The sequence below is a fragment of the Amphiura filiformis genome, chromosome 3, assembly GCF_039555335.1.
Source record: "Amphiura filiformis chromosome 3, Afil_fr2py, whole genome shotgun sequence".
Taxonomy (NCBI): domain Eukaryota; kingdom Metazoa; phylum Echinodermata; class Ophiuroidea; order Amphilepidida; family Amphiuridae; genus Amphiura; species Amphiura filiformis.
The window spans coordinates 54205318-54223423 of record NC_092630.1 but is presented as its reverse complement, the minus strand read 5'-3'; the positions used below and the strand labels follow the sequence as shown (position 1 = coordinate 54223423).

Sequence of the window (18106 nt, the reverse complement as noted above, 5' to 3'; positions counted from 1 at the left end):
GTTTAAATAATAGTAAATGATTATTAAACTTGAGATTATGTCTATATTGATACTTAAAATGTTACATGTTATATTATATTTTATTATATTATATTATATTATATTATATTATATTATTATTATATTATATATCATATTTTCGGCCATTCAATTGAATCGATGGCTTGTGATGTCAAGTTATAAACAGGTGCATTACCAAGCTGTTACCACTGCCTGCTGCTAATATTTGTATTTACTTATCATGCTTATGTTTTGTACCTACCGCTTTGTACGTTCTTTTCTGTCCAGCGTGTTTACCCCCTCTACCGTCCGTTTCTACATGCACATCGTAGATGATATCGAAGAAATCTTCTACTATCGCCACTCTTTTGTATCCTCGGTCAACAATTGTACCTTCAGCATCCTGCAGAAAAATATTATATGAACAGTAGAAACGTTTTTAAAAGTTCAATCATTTAACATGTGATCATCCTTAATTAGGATTAATGTTAGAATGTCATTATCATTAACACCTTTGTTGGTTCTGCTGACATTCAACTACGCAATGTGTGAATGTGTTATTTCAGTATGCCTTAAACACACCCCTACATACCCTCACCCCCACCCTACCCACACACCATATTTCTCCCACCACTCCATACACAACAATCCCGAATTTCAGTTTTTCAATGTTCATCATAATTATAATAAGAAAAACCAACGACAATTTGGTAATTAATGTCGTTTTTTACTATTTACACACTTAGTGATCTACAACCACCAACTTTGTTATCGATGTTGTTTTTCTTGCACTAGGTGATCCAAAAATTAGAAAAACAAGAAGTTTGTTATCAATGTTAATTTTCACTCCCAAGGTACTCCAAAAATTGCCTCTACCTCACCACCACCAGCAACAACTTTGTTATTAATGTTGCTTTCCTACACCAAGTAATCCATACGTTGGTACACTTTCACCAATAACAATAACGTTGTTTTTAAAGAAAGTAGTATACCACCAATGACAACTTGGTTATCAATGTTGTTTTTCCTGTATCAGGTGATCCTGAAATTTATCACGCCTCTAACAACGACCTTGTTACCAATGTTGTTCTTCTATCATGAGCCCGGTGATCCAGAAATATTGCACCACCAACAGCACCTTTGTTATCAATGTTGTTCTTCCTCAACCAGATGATCCAAAAATTACTCCCCATTCCAGAAATATACAGCACTAATTTTTTTGGGATTCAAAAAATATTATCCTCTTTTGCCAAATGAAACATAGCTCAATCCTAATCTTTTACTTAATTCAAACTGGCAATATAAATCCAATTTTAATATTCGGCCAATTTTTGGAAATAAGGGCCAAAAACATGCGTTTTTATGGTGTTTTTGTATGCTGTGACAACCAAGCCCAAAGACTTGTACTAAGACTAATTTCAGGTTATGCATTCTAATTTTGGAAAACACATTTTCTTTCATCTTTTATAACTAATTACCAGAATTAACATAAAATATTATATTTATGAGCTAACCCTTAGCCTATACTACAAATTTTGAATGCTTAGACTTGTACCAAGTCTTTGAATTTTGTGACTGAAATTGTCAAAAATCATGCAAAATTGCATGTACTTGGCCAATTTCCCCCAAAATTACAAAACTATTCAAATTTGACTATTGCCAGTTAGAACTAACTAAATAATTAGGATTTAGCTATGTTTTATTTAGCTATGTTTTACTTGTGACCTCGAAATGACCTTCCAAAATTCCGAATGGGAAGTAGCACACCATCAACAACAACTCTGTTATTAATGTTGTTTTCCTGAACCAGGTGATCCAGAAATTTGTACAAAACCAACAACAACTTTGCTGCTAATGTTGTTTTTTCTCAACCAGGTGATCCAGAATGTAGTGCACTAGCTTTAGTAGTGCACTAGCATTGTTATCAATGTTATTTTCCTCAACCAGGTAATCCAAATGTTAGTAAACTATCATCAACTAATTTGTACACCCCAGCCTACAACAGCCTTGGTATTAATATCGTGTTCCAGCACCAGGTGATCAACACATTAATACACCAATAAATGTTGATTTTCTTCAATCAGGCGATCCAGAAATAAGTGCACTGCCAACAACTTTTTATCAATGCTGTGTTTCCTTAACCAGTTGAACCAATTAGTACACCACCAACAGCATTTTTGTTATTATGGTTGTTTTTCTTGAATATCGAATCAGATGATCCAGATATTAGTACCCGACCATCAATCTGTAATCAATTTAGTTTTCTTGTATCAGGTGATCCACACAAAGTGGTACACCACCAATAACAATTTTGTTATCAATGTTGTTTTTCCGCACCAGGTGATCCAGAAATTAGTACAAACCCAACAACAACTTTGCTGTTAATGTTGTTTTTCCTCAACCAGGTGATCCAGAAAGTAGCGCGCTAGCAACAACAGAATTGTTATCAATGTTGTTTTCCTCAACCAGGTAATCCAAATGTTAGTAAACTATCATCAACAAATTTGTTATCAATGTTGAATTTTCTGAACTGGGTAATCCAGAAATTAGTACACCCCACCTACAACAACAATGGTATTAATATCGTGTTCCAGCAGTTTCAACAGATTAATACACCAATAAATGTTGATTTTCTTCAATCAGGCGATCCAGAAATAAGTGCACTACCAACAACTTTTTATCAATGCTGTGTTTTAACCAGTTAGTACACCACCAATAGCATTTTTGTTATTATGGTTGTTTTATCCTGAATCAGATGATCCAGATATCATATTGTACACGACCATCAATTTGTAATCAATTAAATTTTCTTGTATCAGGTGATGGACAAAGTGGTACACCACCAGCAACAACTTTGTTATCAATGTTGTTTTTCCCGCACCAGGTGAACCAGAAATTAGTACCCAGCCAGCAACAACAACAGTGTTATCAATACTATTACACAACCAACAACCACTTTGGTATTTTTCTTGAACCAGTGAATCCAAGAAGTGATGCACAAACAACAACTTTGTTATCAATGTTATTTTTCTTGCACCAGGTGATCCACAAATTTGTACAAAACCAACAACACTATTCAATATGAGTACACAGCCAACAACAACTTTGTTGAGTTTATGACTTACAGTCTTAGAAACCAATCATATCTTAAATAAAGATCTGCGACGAACGGAAATTAATCAATAATTTGCAAACAATTCGCTGCATTGAAAGGCCTTGTGCATACTGGTTGCAAAAATAATACCATGGTCTTGTAAAAAAAAGTTGTGAAACTTTTGTTGTTTTTCCTGCAATGGGTGATTCGTAAACAACCAACAACAACAACTTTGTTGTCGTTGTTGTTTTTCCTGCTGTAGGTGATCCAGAAATGGGTTACTACTACACGTCAGAACGTGCCAATCCTCGGTTATAATATTATTATTATTAATATTTATATTGTTAGAGATTCTCAATGCAAAGCAAATATACAATACGCAATGAGTGTTTTGATTCCTGGCGTTATTTAGATATAACTTAAATATATTTGTATACACTTCTGGTAATTGTGCGATGAGAAGTAGGTTGATATAAGAAAAAAATGGGTTTTTTTTTAATTGTTGTTTAATAAATACAAGTATCTCTTTCACTTACTAATCGGGATTTTGACCGAATCGTGAATGATTTTGCCTTAAGGGATAGCTAACTAGCGAAAAACGTCAGACGAAACCCTGTCAATCAGATATGTGACCGGGCGCCATACAGTAGTTTTAGTTTAAGCATATTGCACTTTTACTCTGAGAGGGAAAGGTAACCGACATCGGATCAAACTGATCGCTGGTTGGCCGGTATGCGGATGATTTCACAATTCACATTAGCAGGTCTCAGTTTTACTACAAATCAAAGTGCGTGCACTTTGTAGAATTAACCGACGCTGTAATGCTTTATTGTGAGTTTTTAAGGTCACGCTGTGTCCACTGCGTTACTTGTGTTTACTTCATTTTTCAATGTCTTTTTTTTTTAATTGTTGTTCAGTGGTAGCGCCACGGGGAGGGAGTCATTAGAACTCTTGCCCCCCTGTAAAACTCCAAAATTACGAACACTTTCTTGCCACAATTTTTGTTGATTATTGGCTGTCCTGAAATTCACCCCCCGATAAAATTCTGCCGCCACTGATGTTGTTGTTCCCCCACACGAGTTCAGACTCGTATGTACTCAATTATAATATATTATCAGGCCCTGAATCAACTTGCATTACCACTAGGGCTGTTATTTAAACATAATTATAAAGTAATTTTTTTAAAAGTTTTGATAAATGAATACCTTTAGAGGAAATTTAACTTGAGATGGCTCAAATGTGCAAGCAGAGGTGTGCATGTATATCTGGGTTTTGTGTATGTGTGTGGGTAGGTATGGGGCTTGTATAAATGTATGTGCGTGGGGTGGATGGATATGTGTGCGTATTGTATATTATGTGGGGGTATGTGCATTCTAATAGAGGTGCATATCTAATTATATATAATAATTGAAAACCTGACGGTATTTTTAATTGATAAGTTACAGTATTATGTGGCAGGTATGTGAATTCTTTTAGGGGTGTATGTGTACCTAATTATGTATAATAATTGAAAACATGCTGGAATGTTTAATGGACAAGAAAACATGACAATATTGACATCTTGTTTATAAAACAAACAGTAGTACATAGTTTGTTGTGCATGTTTAATAGAGGCAAGAGCAATGAAAAAGTAAACAAGAAATGTGAAAAAAATAATCTTAAGCAATAATATACCAAATCTTGTTCAGCGTATATGTAAAACTATTACGCGTTACAGCACACAGTCAAATAACCAATATCAAGGAGCCGACCGACAATTTTCATCAGGCCTTTTTTACTTTGCTTCCGTCCCGCCAATCGTAATGGAAATTATTATCGACCCAAATTCATTTTTGGTACCCGTGCAGTATTCTATACAATCTTTGAACTTCTTGGTAATGCAATATTCTACCTTAGACAATTAAAATTCTTGTCCCAAATATTACGTCTTATCTCATCACAGCTGAAACAATACTAGGCATTATTCCCCCTTCCTCTGTGTAAGATTTTTAGATGGTGTCATGTAGTCTTAAATTTTGATACTATTGTATTTCTTTTTGTTGTTGGGTGTTTTTTTTCTTCTTTTAAAAACCCGTATCCCGTGGTGTTCCCTCTTCATTCGCGTATACAGGGTTAGCCATCCCACTTTATGTTCATTGCACAATACAACAAACTCATCTCTCCTACTTTAAGATCCACCTTTTTCAGCCAGGGGCAAATAAGCGTATCCCCGTCTTTTAAACTTATTCGGCGCCGACTGGAGCTCAAAGTAATGGATACAAAATCAGGACTAACACTGCATGCGCGGCACTAGTAGCCCGTAATTTTTAATCTTGAATATTGCTTCAAGGGTGGACGGTTGCAAATCACTACCCAGCTGAAATCGAAAGCCAACACTGAGTGAGAGAGGTAGACACACCGTGGGAGCGAGGAAAAGGAAATAATTATTTGAGAGGGTCGACCAATTTACTAATAATGCTTCGAGTGTGTGAAAGTATAGTTTCTTAATAGAAAATATCAAAAATACATATGAGCATCATCGTCATCATAGTTGATTTATCATAATATTAGGATATTGGCTGCATTTACGAACGTAAAGAACTGACCCGTTTATGGGGGAAAACATATCGAAAATGACCTTGAAACATCTCCTTAACCGCTCTTAACTTTTGATAACGCGAATTGTGTAAGTGGGTACATTATTTTTATTTTATTTTATTTGGCTTTTTTCCTTATGGTTTTTCTTCGTTTGTCGTGTTGCCATTTAATGTTGATGTGAAATGAAAATAAGTTGTAATGGAATAATTTGATGAAATTCATAAATAACGGACTCAGGCTACATACTCTGTAAAATTATGCAATATATTGAATTGAGGAACAAACATTTTCACATTGTGACAGCTAGATTGTTCAATCTCAAAAGAGTGGCATATCACCACCACCAAATGATAGTTAATTTTTACCAGCCTGGTTTACACTAAACTACGCGCTGTCCGTCCCTTATATATTCCCTTAATGCCTAATACCCTTCTACATTTAGTATCTAAAGATGATCCTAAGGAAGCACCGTGTACCAGTTACGTCTGGTGTTAATAAGGTCCTGAATAATGTATTAAGCGGTGTTCCGGGAAAAATGAAAAAAAAACCAGTTTAATGCATTCGATTTAATGTTAGTTTCCCAATCGTAAAATATGCAGCCACCATGAAGGGTGCGGATGGTTTTTGGTTTTAACAACTTTTTTACAAGACCGTGGTATTATTTTTGCAACCAGTATGCATAAAACGTTTCAATGCATAGCGAATGGTTTGCAAATTATTGATTGGCTAGAATTTTCATCGCAGATCTTTATTTAAGTAGACATGGCAGAGATGATTGGTTTCTAAGACTGTCAGAGTCAAGAACTCAATTCACTTATTTAATTTTACATGTAAATTAACACCATTTTGTAATGTAAGATGGCTAAAATGGTTGGAATTCTTTCAACTTCTTTAAGCTGAAAGTTAATATACTCAGTTCGTGTGTTTAATTTTTATAGCTCGGCTGGGTCTTTTGGCAATGAACAATAATATTAGAATGACTCTTTGGAACTTCTTTCGCGTAAGTTAACAAGTTGTGTTTAGTATCCTTATATATGGTAGTAAAAATGAACAGTCTTCGTAAGTTTAAGTAAATCCAATGCCTTGTTATAATCTAATGAAGATGAAAGCACATTTTGTTCAACGTGATATTTGTTTTAAAGACCAGTTTTCAAATCCAGGGACTATTGTAAATCCGCATGTACGTCACTATCGAGGGTCTTGTCTTTACGCTCATTTGTTGTCAGCCGATGTAATAGCTGAATTTGAAACATTTGCCAAAGAAAATGTGAGAAAAAGGAAAGAAAATTAAGTCTTGGCGTAGGTGTTAGACAAAGAGAAAACCAAATGCTAAATTGATTTCTCAAGTATGGAAAAATATACCACGAGTGTGATTTGGCTCTGTGGAATTGGGCAAACAAAATAGAGTAATACCAATGACATTAGGATATCAACTAGTTGTTACCGAATTTTGGTATAATATTGCAAACAGTATACCACGAGTGTATTTTAGGTGTTGTATTTAGAAAAAATACGGTTTTGATCTTACTTTAGCATATTGAGGCTTATACGTGCCATTACTGGTGACGCCCAACAATCAAGATTTTTGTACCAGAAATCACGTGGTTTAAAATGATGAAGAAGAGTGGTGATTCCGTGGATTCAATGAAAAGAAAAGAAAGGCGTCTTTAAGGTAGACCATGTTTCTATGGTCTATGGGTACACATACAGGTGAAGTTATTCTTAAAGTATTGATATTTTTAAGTATAACAATCAGGGAACAGCCTTTGGTCTGATCTGAGACTAACACTCTTGTGTCGGATTGGGTTAACTTTTTCTTTTGCACTGTACAGCCTGAAATAAGGAAGAAATGTTGTTTTTTTTGTAATAAAGATGCTTTCGTAAGAGTCGTAATTTTCCACTTGAGTGGAATTCTCTGCTTCCAAAACCAATGTGGGTTTGCACCTATAAATTTGATACGGAGACTTCAAACCTTGTTTTTCCACTTTTGCAACACGCATTGCTGCCACTACCAGTATAACTACGCGTATTTTATGCAAGAATATATCTGTGGTAGAACTGTATTATTAAAAAATCTGGTCAAGAAAAATTATTGCAACCCGTGGCGTGGGAGTCCATTTACGCACCAACCCTGTTTTATTTGCAATACTATAAAATATAAGTTTGATTATTAAAATTGAGAAATTATGTGCTTAAGGTTGGTCTTAACCCTGGAATTATGGAAACTTTCGGGCTTCATAACTGCTAAATTATTGGTCTAAAGAATATAAAAGTACACATTTTTAGAATGGAAATGACTTGATGAATTCATCTGTGAGGTCCAATTTGGTCCAAAATGCTCATTTTTGGTGAAGTTGGTCAAAATAAAAAGGTTTTTTTGGCCCAAATGAAAAAACGGTCCCTAGATATTTTTATCTAGTTTTTAAAAATTAATTTTAAAAAAATTTTGGCCAAACAATTTTTTTTGTTATTGAAAAAATTTGGGCCAAAAAAATTTTTGTGATTTTCCCCAAAAATTAGCATTTTGGCCCAAATAGGACCTCACAGATGAATTCATCAAGTCATTTCCATTCTAAAAATGTATACTTTTATATTCTTTATACTAATAATTTAGCAGTTATGAGGCCCGAAAGTTTCCATAATTCCAGGGTTCAGACCACCCTTAATATGTTTTAACATACACATCCCTAAAAAATCAGACTAATGTAAAATTATTATTAATATAATTGTTTTCAATTTTTTCTGTACTAGGGCCTATAATATACATTTTATAAAAAAAACTTTTCATTCATTATTTTTGTCACATTGCCAATAAGCTGCAACGTGTTTCCTCTTCCGTTTGTCTGTAATACCCAAAAGGCAATTTAACATGTTTTCGGTTTTAATCTGTAGGAAAAACACTTAACTATCCAAACTCCAACACCAAAAATAGAATATTGAACAAAGCCTATAGTAAACCATCATCTGTAATCATCATGTGACATCCCATCACAGCGTTAGAGAATATAATAGCTAAATATAACCGCATACACGCATGGCCTCCGAAAACGACTACTAACAACGACTTGCTGCGTTGGTAGGACTCACTCTTTTACTATATTCCATCATTAAGTGCTCATTATACTGAGAGCCAAAAAAAGCGACCTCTTTTTAAGTTTGGATATTTAACGCAATAACTTACGCATACACAAACAACCCTACAGACCTTGTTTAATACACCTTTTCAAACCTACCCTTACCGATTCATTCCGATTAAATCCGAAGCATGAAATAATTTCCCAAAACTCGCGCAGGTATTTTCATATAATGGTAGATGAAACATATTAAAGTTTAAAAATAATGAATCTCCAAAGGAATGTTTTTCACACATTTCTCTTTGGGTCAACAATAATGTGAATATAAATTTTAAAAAAAATATTTTTCACACATTTCTTAAGCAACATCAGGGCTGCCCTTGAAATATTATTGAAGTGGTTTGCTTATATATTTTGAGGTGGCCGCACGACGTCGGACTTGCTCATACGTGATTGGTTGCTCAAAGTCCACGTGATCTCACTTCCGAGCAATTTCCGATGATTTCCGAATGGGGTTTGAAAATGTCTATACACCAATCCGAGAAGCGTTTACTGTATTTGGCCCTCTGTTGACGGCAACACGGATGTACCAGAGCGGGAGATTTAATTCGTAATTCAATACTCATGATTGTGTATTGAATATCACTGTTGTGTACAATTCCCGGGTACAATTCTGTATAGCACACAATAAATAATGGATGGAACCCCGACCTCGGGACACCGCAGTTTTACATCGGGGACACCGCAGTAATGGCGAAGTCGGGTAGGTGTATAGAGTAGGATTAAAAGCGTTTCTGATGGTTTTATAAGAAATACTGCGGAAACAAGAAGGACAATTATTTTAGGATAACGAAATACACCAGGCACAAAAAGAAACTCGTCAGTTATAGTCATCCTTGCTGTTCAACAACCTGATAATTTTGGATTATTCTGAAATAGACATTTTGTTAACTGGACTTTGCTTTCTCATTTGACACCAGTTGTTCGTGACAATCAACATGATATGCGTCTCCAAACCGTCAAACCCCAAAATCAAAACTGGCAATTTCAACGATTTTCAATGGGAACGCATCGTTGTATTGTATACAAGCACCACGGGCCAATCAATAAAGCTCGCAATGTAACAGGTACAATTGAATCGTTAAAATTGCAACTTTTGATTTTAGGGTTTGGAGGCGCATATCTTGGTCAATTATTGCTCGATTTTCACGAACAGGGTTTCAAATGAGAAAACAAAGTGCAATAAACAAAATGTATATTTCAGAATAATCCAATAATATCAGGTTGTTGAACAGCAAGGATGACTATAACTGACGAGTTTCTTTTTGTACCTGGTGTAGATTAATAACACACACAATTACACCACACGTGCATCCCCCCGCACATATACATGTTAAGTCACTAGCATCTGACATACCTCAGGGTGTTTCTATTTGTTTTTTTTTTTTTTTTTTTGAGAATGAGTATACATTGGTATACACTGCACCGGCTAAGTTGGGCTGGTAAGGCGTTCTCTATGCTTGATTGCAATAATTCGACAATGGAAATAGCTTTAAACGTACTTCAGAATAGCACGCGCACACAGACCGTGATGGGGAAAAGGAGAAATAAAAGAATGACAGCGCAATCAAGAAGTGGTACTAGTATAATGACAATCAAACAACGTGTATGCTGGTGGGAAGACGACAATACGTGTCATATCATTGTTTTATCGTCAAGGTCAGCTCGTGACAGAGGGACAGATCCTTATAATTATATCAAACAATATTACACATAATTCATCTATCTGTGGTGGAAGTGGGTTTACATACATCCTTTACCTATTTATGTCACCATATTTTTGTTTTTATCTTGCTAATAAACTCTGCCAGCATGGATAAAACATGCCCATGTAAGGGTCGACAACGTTCAAGAAAGAAGCCTAAATGGGACCATTATACTATTGACTTCTAATAGGGTAATAGTACAAGATTTTATCTGAATGTATACAACATTTAGATATTTTGGTGGGATGGTCATATATCATGTTATTATTTCTACTCAAATTCGAAGAATCCAAACCAAACAAACAAACACTAAGCTTGCTTAGCAACACTACGTGAGTTATATTTAAATGTATAAAGAGTGATTATATTTTATCAATCGTTCATTTGGCATGTTTGGAGAGCAATGATTCCTTTTTGTTACGTGGCTATAACAGCGCCATCTGTTGTTTGTTTCTGTCTTGACAATTCCCCAGTTTTTATTGCAATCAAGCACGGATGTATTTTTTGCATCTATATGTGACTAAAATGAATGATGTGCCAATTACTCAGTCTGAAATAAATGTGGTGTTTTAATTTGACGACAGGTGCGATGTAGCCAAGAGGAATTAGTGAGAGTTTTTGCTGTTGGTACTTGTTTATTATAATGTTATTCTTGTCTGCTGTAGCATTTATTTTTATTAAGATCTTCCTCAGTTAATGTGTTCATATTTCATCCCTCGTCCAACCCAACAAGGTGTTTTTGATTGCATGCTTTTACCAAGGGAGCGCCCCTTCCACGAATTGTATATTAAACCCTTAAATGCTATTCTATACTAGATGGAGGAGACCCATAGCGGCATATGTATCTCTAGGTAATGAAGTAATGGATAGCTATGGGTCGACATGACGTTATAATGTAAATGCAAAGTTTACCAAATTTCGGTGAAATAAATAACAATTGTAATCTAAATATCAAGTTTGAAGTCAATGTCGCTTAGAATATGTTTGCAAGAGCAAAAAATGTTGCGGGGCCTAACTTCTCACCTACCATATAAATTTGTTCGACCACCCTAGCCCTACCCATGGTTAACGCGCAAGGTCCAATTTGTTGCGCTCAAGTAAAAGCGCAAAGGATGGGCATACGATTAGATCGAGTCATTTGAGGGTTTATTTGAGTGTTATATAGTGCACGGGGAAACTATTAGGGGGTTGAACTAACCTCCTAGGGTTTGTTGTTTATTGTTGTTTGGTTCGTCTGTGGGTGTGGATGGCATGAATATGATTATGGTGTCCGGGCCACTTTGTTATTGCTCGTTTTTGTCGGTATGAGTGTAATGGTTCAAATGTGGTTGGCAGACTGAGACTACCGAGTGATCATGGTGAACTCAACTATGTTCTGAATACATTTTATTGTTAATATGAAATCTAACCGATGGATTTAGCGGAATTCATCAAAGCTTATTGAAAACATCTTCAAGGTTTCTGCCTGAATTCAGGCTTTTTCGTAGTCCAGATTTGTGCAATTTCTTTAATTTTCACGCTGTTTTTCAGTCTTATTCAGGCTTTTTGCCAAAAGTGGACTTTCATCCCTGCATTTTGTTTGCAGAGACTTTGTTAGTCGGGTGTGTGTGTTTGTGTCTTTGTTTGTTTGTTGTGATATTTTAAAGTCCTAATATTTTAAGAAATATTTGTAACCGCGGGCAATTGATAAACAACAAGTGTTACGAAGGTATGTAATGTAATCTTAAAATGAATTGAAGAGGAAAGCAGGATGACTCCTACACTAGAGGCTGGATCCGCATTAAATCGCATTTCTGTGATGCGTTTCAATACGATCTCCTCTAGTGCGTCATGAGCGCCATACACGCACACTGCATCGCGCCTTGAGCGCCACACACGCGCAAGAAACGTGATGCGGATTTGAGTGCCGTATAGACACTTTATGCCCATCCCGAGAGATCGCATTGAAACGTTTTAATGCAGAACCGGCTCTTGTGTGGAGTAACATTACATCGTTATGCCCCTTATAACATGACCAAGACGTATGTGCCTTCACATGCATATTTATATAATATACCCACCCTTGTACAACCTATATACATACCCCCACATTATTCACATCAATGAATGTGCGCACGCCCACAGATTCATGTCAATGAATGTGCATATGCCCACAGGTTCACGTCAATGAATGTACACATGACACAGACTCACGTCAATGAATGTGCACATGCCCACATGTTCACGCCAAGGAATGTGCACCACATGCCCACAGATTCACGTCAATGAATGTGCACATGCCCACATGTTCACGTCAATGAATGTGCACATGCCCACAGGTTCAAGTCATTGAATGTGCACATGGCCGCAGATTCACGTCAATGAATGTGCACCACATGCCCACAGATTCACGTCAATGAATGTGCACATGCCCACAGGTTCAAGTCATTGAATGTGCACATGGCCGCAGATTCACGTCAATGAATGTGCACCACATGCCCACAGATTCACGTCAATGAATGTGCACATGCCTACAAGTTCACGTAAATGAATGCACCACATGCCCACAGATTCACGTCAATGAATGTACAGATTCATGTCAATGAATGTGCACAGGCCACAGATTCACGTCAATGAATGTGCACCACATGCCCACAGATTCACGTCAATGAATGTACTCATCGACAAATGTTTACCTGTCCACTTTATCATGTACACATACATGTAAACCGTGTACACACACTCAAAAAAGTGCACGATTTCTTCATTTGCTTACAATGGTATAATAATAATAATACGTATATAGCTTATATACTTCAGCTTGCTTTATATTTTGGCCACAACTTAAATGATGTCTTTCATATTTCAGCGATAACATTAGGATCCTAAAAACTTGATGCAATATTTTATTATTTAGCTGATTATTTTTGACCTGTTGTGTCTGTGTTCTGTATGTCTTTCTGCTACACATAACAATATTGGATTAAGTATAGTTAATAACTATGAGTATACATTTAAATGATATGTGTTTGTTAAGTCTTGAATATTTTCATGAAGTCAATCCACCTGTTATCTGTGTGTAACTGGAATGTAACCGGAAGGAATATGGAGTAATAGCCTGCACGCCTTTATACGTAGATGTTGTGAGATTACTTAATGTTGTAACCTTTTATATTGGAAAGAAAAGCAATGTGCATGTTATCGGTACCCATACAGGCTATATCAAAATGATTTTTATCCATGCAGTTTCTAGTAATTATGTACAAGACTGCCACATCAAAACATAAAGCAACATAAGATCCACTAATTTGTAGTTTAAAACTACATTGTGGTCATTTCAACAGATTCCATCGCTGCATTTGCAAGAAGCAGGCTTTGCAATAAACATCTTAATCAATGGGTAACACTACTTTTGATATAGCATGTATACACTTATTTAACAAATGCACAAGTTTGCGACCAACATGCACGTTACATTTTATGTACATGTATGCTAGTGTTCAAATTGTGCACACATAGGCACACCCACCCTAATATAAACACACCTACTCATTCACACCAATGAATGTGCACAAATATACACGTACTTATCCAAGTAATTATGTGCACACTACTTTACACTCCCTCACAAGTGCACGTGAACATTTACTGATATACATTAATAGAGCCCTTAGTACAATTGCTATTCACTTCGCATTTAATATAGTTTTAGAAAGGAGATACACTTGGCAAAGCAATGTCTTGTTTCAAAACAATATCTTCCAAATGGTCGTTTAGTATTTGAGGTGCTCTTGTTCGCTCATAAAAGTTGTCTTTCCCTTTAGTCTTGGTTTAGTGTGAACGTTATTAAGAGCTTTATACGTTTATTTAATGTTTGTGTGGGTGTGACCGTATGATACAAATGTGCAATTATTGATAAACGTTTGTGTGATAATTTGTTTGCTTGCTTATTGCTGTTTTCGCGCGAACTTTGTGAAATCTTGAAAAGATACGAAAGATGATATAAAACTTTGAAGTCAATATTTTAAGGAGAGGCGTTACCGAGGACCATTATGTGTAAATAGATGTCCTATGTACTTCAATTCGCCACCTGGTGGTACACGATGCAAAATCGACATTTGATTATACGTGGAATCTTTTTTCATTCACCCAAAATTAACACTTTTTTTTCAGTAAGAGAAAGTCACTTACTTAAAACATAAAGGCTTATGTTTTGTTTTAAACCAATCTTATATACAAACAATGAAATCCGTCAAATGCCTTCATAATTAATTGACGCATTTCCGGAAGCATGCATTTATTTTCTTCTCTAAAAACAGTATTTTGTTAGCTAATTTCATGTTTGTGTGTTAATAATATTGTTTAGTATATTTGATATGCATGAATTGTATTGTACTTGCTCAATTTCACCGGTACAAGACGTTGTCATGGTTGTGTATATCGTAAATAGCATCAGCAACAGGGTCGATATGCGGGGCGTTTAATTGAGACGATCCAACCGGCCGGGACAGCAATTATATATGGCCGGCTACCAACAAATAGTATGGCAACTGCTGAACAATATTTTTTCTCACTATGCTTATGGGGTATTGCTATATTTATACCTCTTTGTGCATTATTATCATCATCAAAGCTTCGATTTAACAAACCTAATTGCAGGTCTGTAATTTCATGGGATAACAACAGCCTTCGTATTATGCTCACTGTATGTTTGAAACCAACCCTTATTAAATTATTGCTTTATGTACCGTTTTGTTGTGCATTGCATTTATATGACTTAATTCATCAAAGTGAGATGCGGGTCTCGGGATACTGCAGCCTTTCTGTGTCTTTTTCAGATAATGTATCGTTAGGAGTGTTTTAGAATATAAAAATGACTCAATGCACAATTTCAATGTGCGGGTCGTAGAAATATCGAGTAATGTACGACAAGCTTACCTATCTGTCCTGGTGGGTGGTGGCAAATGGGACATAATGAAATATGTTGGTCCACTTCAGTGGTAAAGTTGATTACCTGCTATCTATCTATGAAATTAGACTTTACTTCTGCACTTCTTTCAAACTGGTAATGGTGGATACAAGTAGTCATACAAATTGTACTTGTACGTCATATACTACCAGTTTTCCTAACTTACCGTGGTTTTTACCGGCACATATAGAATATCGTCCCTATTTGGTATGTTTCCATCACTTGAACAAAACTCCGAGTTTGCAGGACCAAGTTTAAAAGCTTTTCCTTTCACCCAAAATCTAAATTTAGCATTTTCAGTGGTCGGTGATTCGTCTCCTCTTAAATAAGAAACAATTCTACGATATTTCTTCCTGGTAACTGTCTTGGTTTTTCCACTGTCTCCATAGTTTTGCTCTGCCCAAGATTGATAATGCGCTTGCATTTCGTGAATTCCCTCAATTGGCGCCATTACAAGTTTACTTCTATTGGTACGATTTTGTCTTAAATGGTTAATGCGAATGTCCAGAGCTGGCAAACTTAATGCCACCTGGGTTCAACCACCACGTTCAAGATAAAGGTGTCTTCTTCACACACTGGGCATCCGTGATCGGGCCACTCCACACTAGAAAGAGACGTGACATGCACAGCGCCTGCCTGGTCTTTAAGCAGGCCGGGTACTATTCGGTATTTCTTTTAAAGCTCTTCACCAGGTATCGTATTAAGTATCCAAGAGGTAGACTACAATATACGTGATGGTATAATCATTGAAGACAATCAACGCCCCTTGGTGGCCCTTACTGCATTGGTCGACTTGAATTTAAATCCCAAGTTGCATTATGAATGGTACTTGTGTGTACATTCCCGATCAGCATTACTGGTGCCACTAAATAGAAATATATGGTAGTTTAGATTCATCAGTTATCTCATGGCTGCATTTTCCGGGCCGTATAGAAATCCATCTAACCCGCGCTTCACTCAAAAGCCAGTAAAACACATTCATTTTATCGTGAGCGAATCAATAATGAGATGATGTTCGTATAGGGCAATTCCATATACTCAATCTCTCTATCCACCTGCCGTATAGTGTATAGAAAGACGGTGGCGGTGTTCACGCATCCTGCTCTCGATCAGCGCCAAATGCCTCTTCCACTTTAATGGTCACCATCTCTGATTGGTCAACCCACACAAAAGTTACTATGTGAAGCGTCATCAAACACTGGCGCTGTCCCAAATTGGAATAATTAATATTTAGATGACTGTTTTTATTATAATGAATCGTTGATCGCTAAACGGATACAATGCATTATACTAGCATGCCAGTGATTATGTCATAAACTGGTATTTAGAATAATTCCGTCGTACATTCTATTCCGGATTTGTACTTGTGATTGATTAATCGCATTTATTGTTATAGTATAATGTACGATATGCTTTTGCTTTTAATAGTTTGGAGGAGCAAAGTTTTGTCATCCATATTTTGTTCAAAAGTGTTCTCTTTAAAAAAAATTAATTACCAGTAAATGATTATTTGACGATAATATTTTTACCAGTGAATCGAAGCAGTTTATTAATTGATTTTTTTTTATTCCGCCGGGAGTTGTTGTGGCGTGTGGTGAACTCAACGACATGAAATCGTGAGTGCGCGCTGGTTCGAATCCGAATGGTTCTGATTTTTTTCTCCTTTATTATAGTGCCAATTCGCCTGAGCTTCACTTCTTCTTTAAAAAAAAATATAATGAAAGATTCAATCATAATAACTAAAATCCATATTTCAGTTTAAAACAAACGGTGGTTGCTCATTTGATTTAGCTGTCATAAAAGACGGATATTAAAATCCACGGTTTTATAAAGAAAGTATATGTCCGGGCACCGAATTAACACACGATGCATTTATATATCTATCGATAATTGTGCCTTCACATTATTTCACCCCGTATTTACACGCATAATGACCCTTTTCTGCACTTTTGTTTTGCTTTTGCCGATGTGTTTTGATTTTGTGATTCAGTTATCAATGATTAAATGTTTAGAGAATAAAGGTATTGTTTTTAGCCGCTGTCGTGCATCTATCGTCTCATATAACACGGGCGACATCATTATTTTAAGTAAAACAACGAGGCGAAGCCGAGTTGTTTTACGCCAAAAATAATGATGTCGCCCGTGTTATATGAGACGATAGATGCACGACAGCGGCTAAAAACAATACCTTTATTCTCATTCTTAAACACTTATATTCAAATAAAAATATAATACAAGTTTTAATCAAATTAAATCCTACATTTTGCAAGGAATTACCTAGGGCTTAAAATCGATCAGTCCCGTTGTTGCTGTGCGCCTCCGATTGGTCCAAATAGCGAGTACGCGTGTCGCGTCGACGCACACGCGCTGACCCGTGTGATATCGTGTCATATCACACGGGTAAAGCTGGGTAAGAACCAATAGGATTGCAGGAACGTTCTCAAGTGTTTAAGAATAACGAATATGTAACGAGGAGAGCGCCTTAAGGGGCGCACCATTTGGTACTCGGGGGGGGGTAGGAAGTTAGGTTCGGGGAAGAAATTTTTTTCGCCGCCGAACATTTTGAAGTTTTTTTTTTTCGCCGCCGAAGGCGCTTAAAGTTTTTTTTTTAATTTCATGCATTATACACAGGTGGGGAAGGTTTGTT

The 18106-nt window shown here is 36.2% G+C and overlaps 1 protein-coding gene across 1 annotated transcript in view; it reads right to left on the bottom strand.

Moving 5' to 3' along the window:
* Positions 1 to 16465, bottom strand: part of LOC140148747 (nucleolar protein 4-like) — a 72764-nt gene extending 56299 nt beyond the window's left edge. Inside the window, 2 exon segments of the mRNA XM_072170795.1 lie at positions 263 to 403; positions 15626 to 16465. Coding sequence (XP_072026896.1) covers positions 263 to 403; positions 15626 to 15910 — 426 coding nt within the window. The 5' untranslated portion in view covers positions 15911 to 16465.
* Positions 16466 to 18106: the final 1641 nt, after the last annotated feature.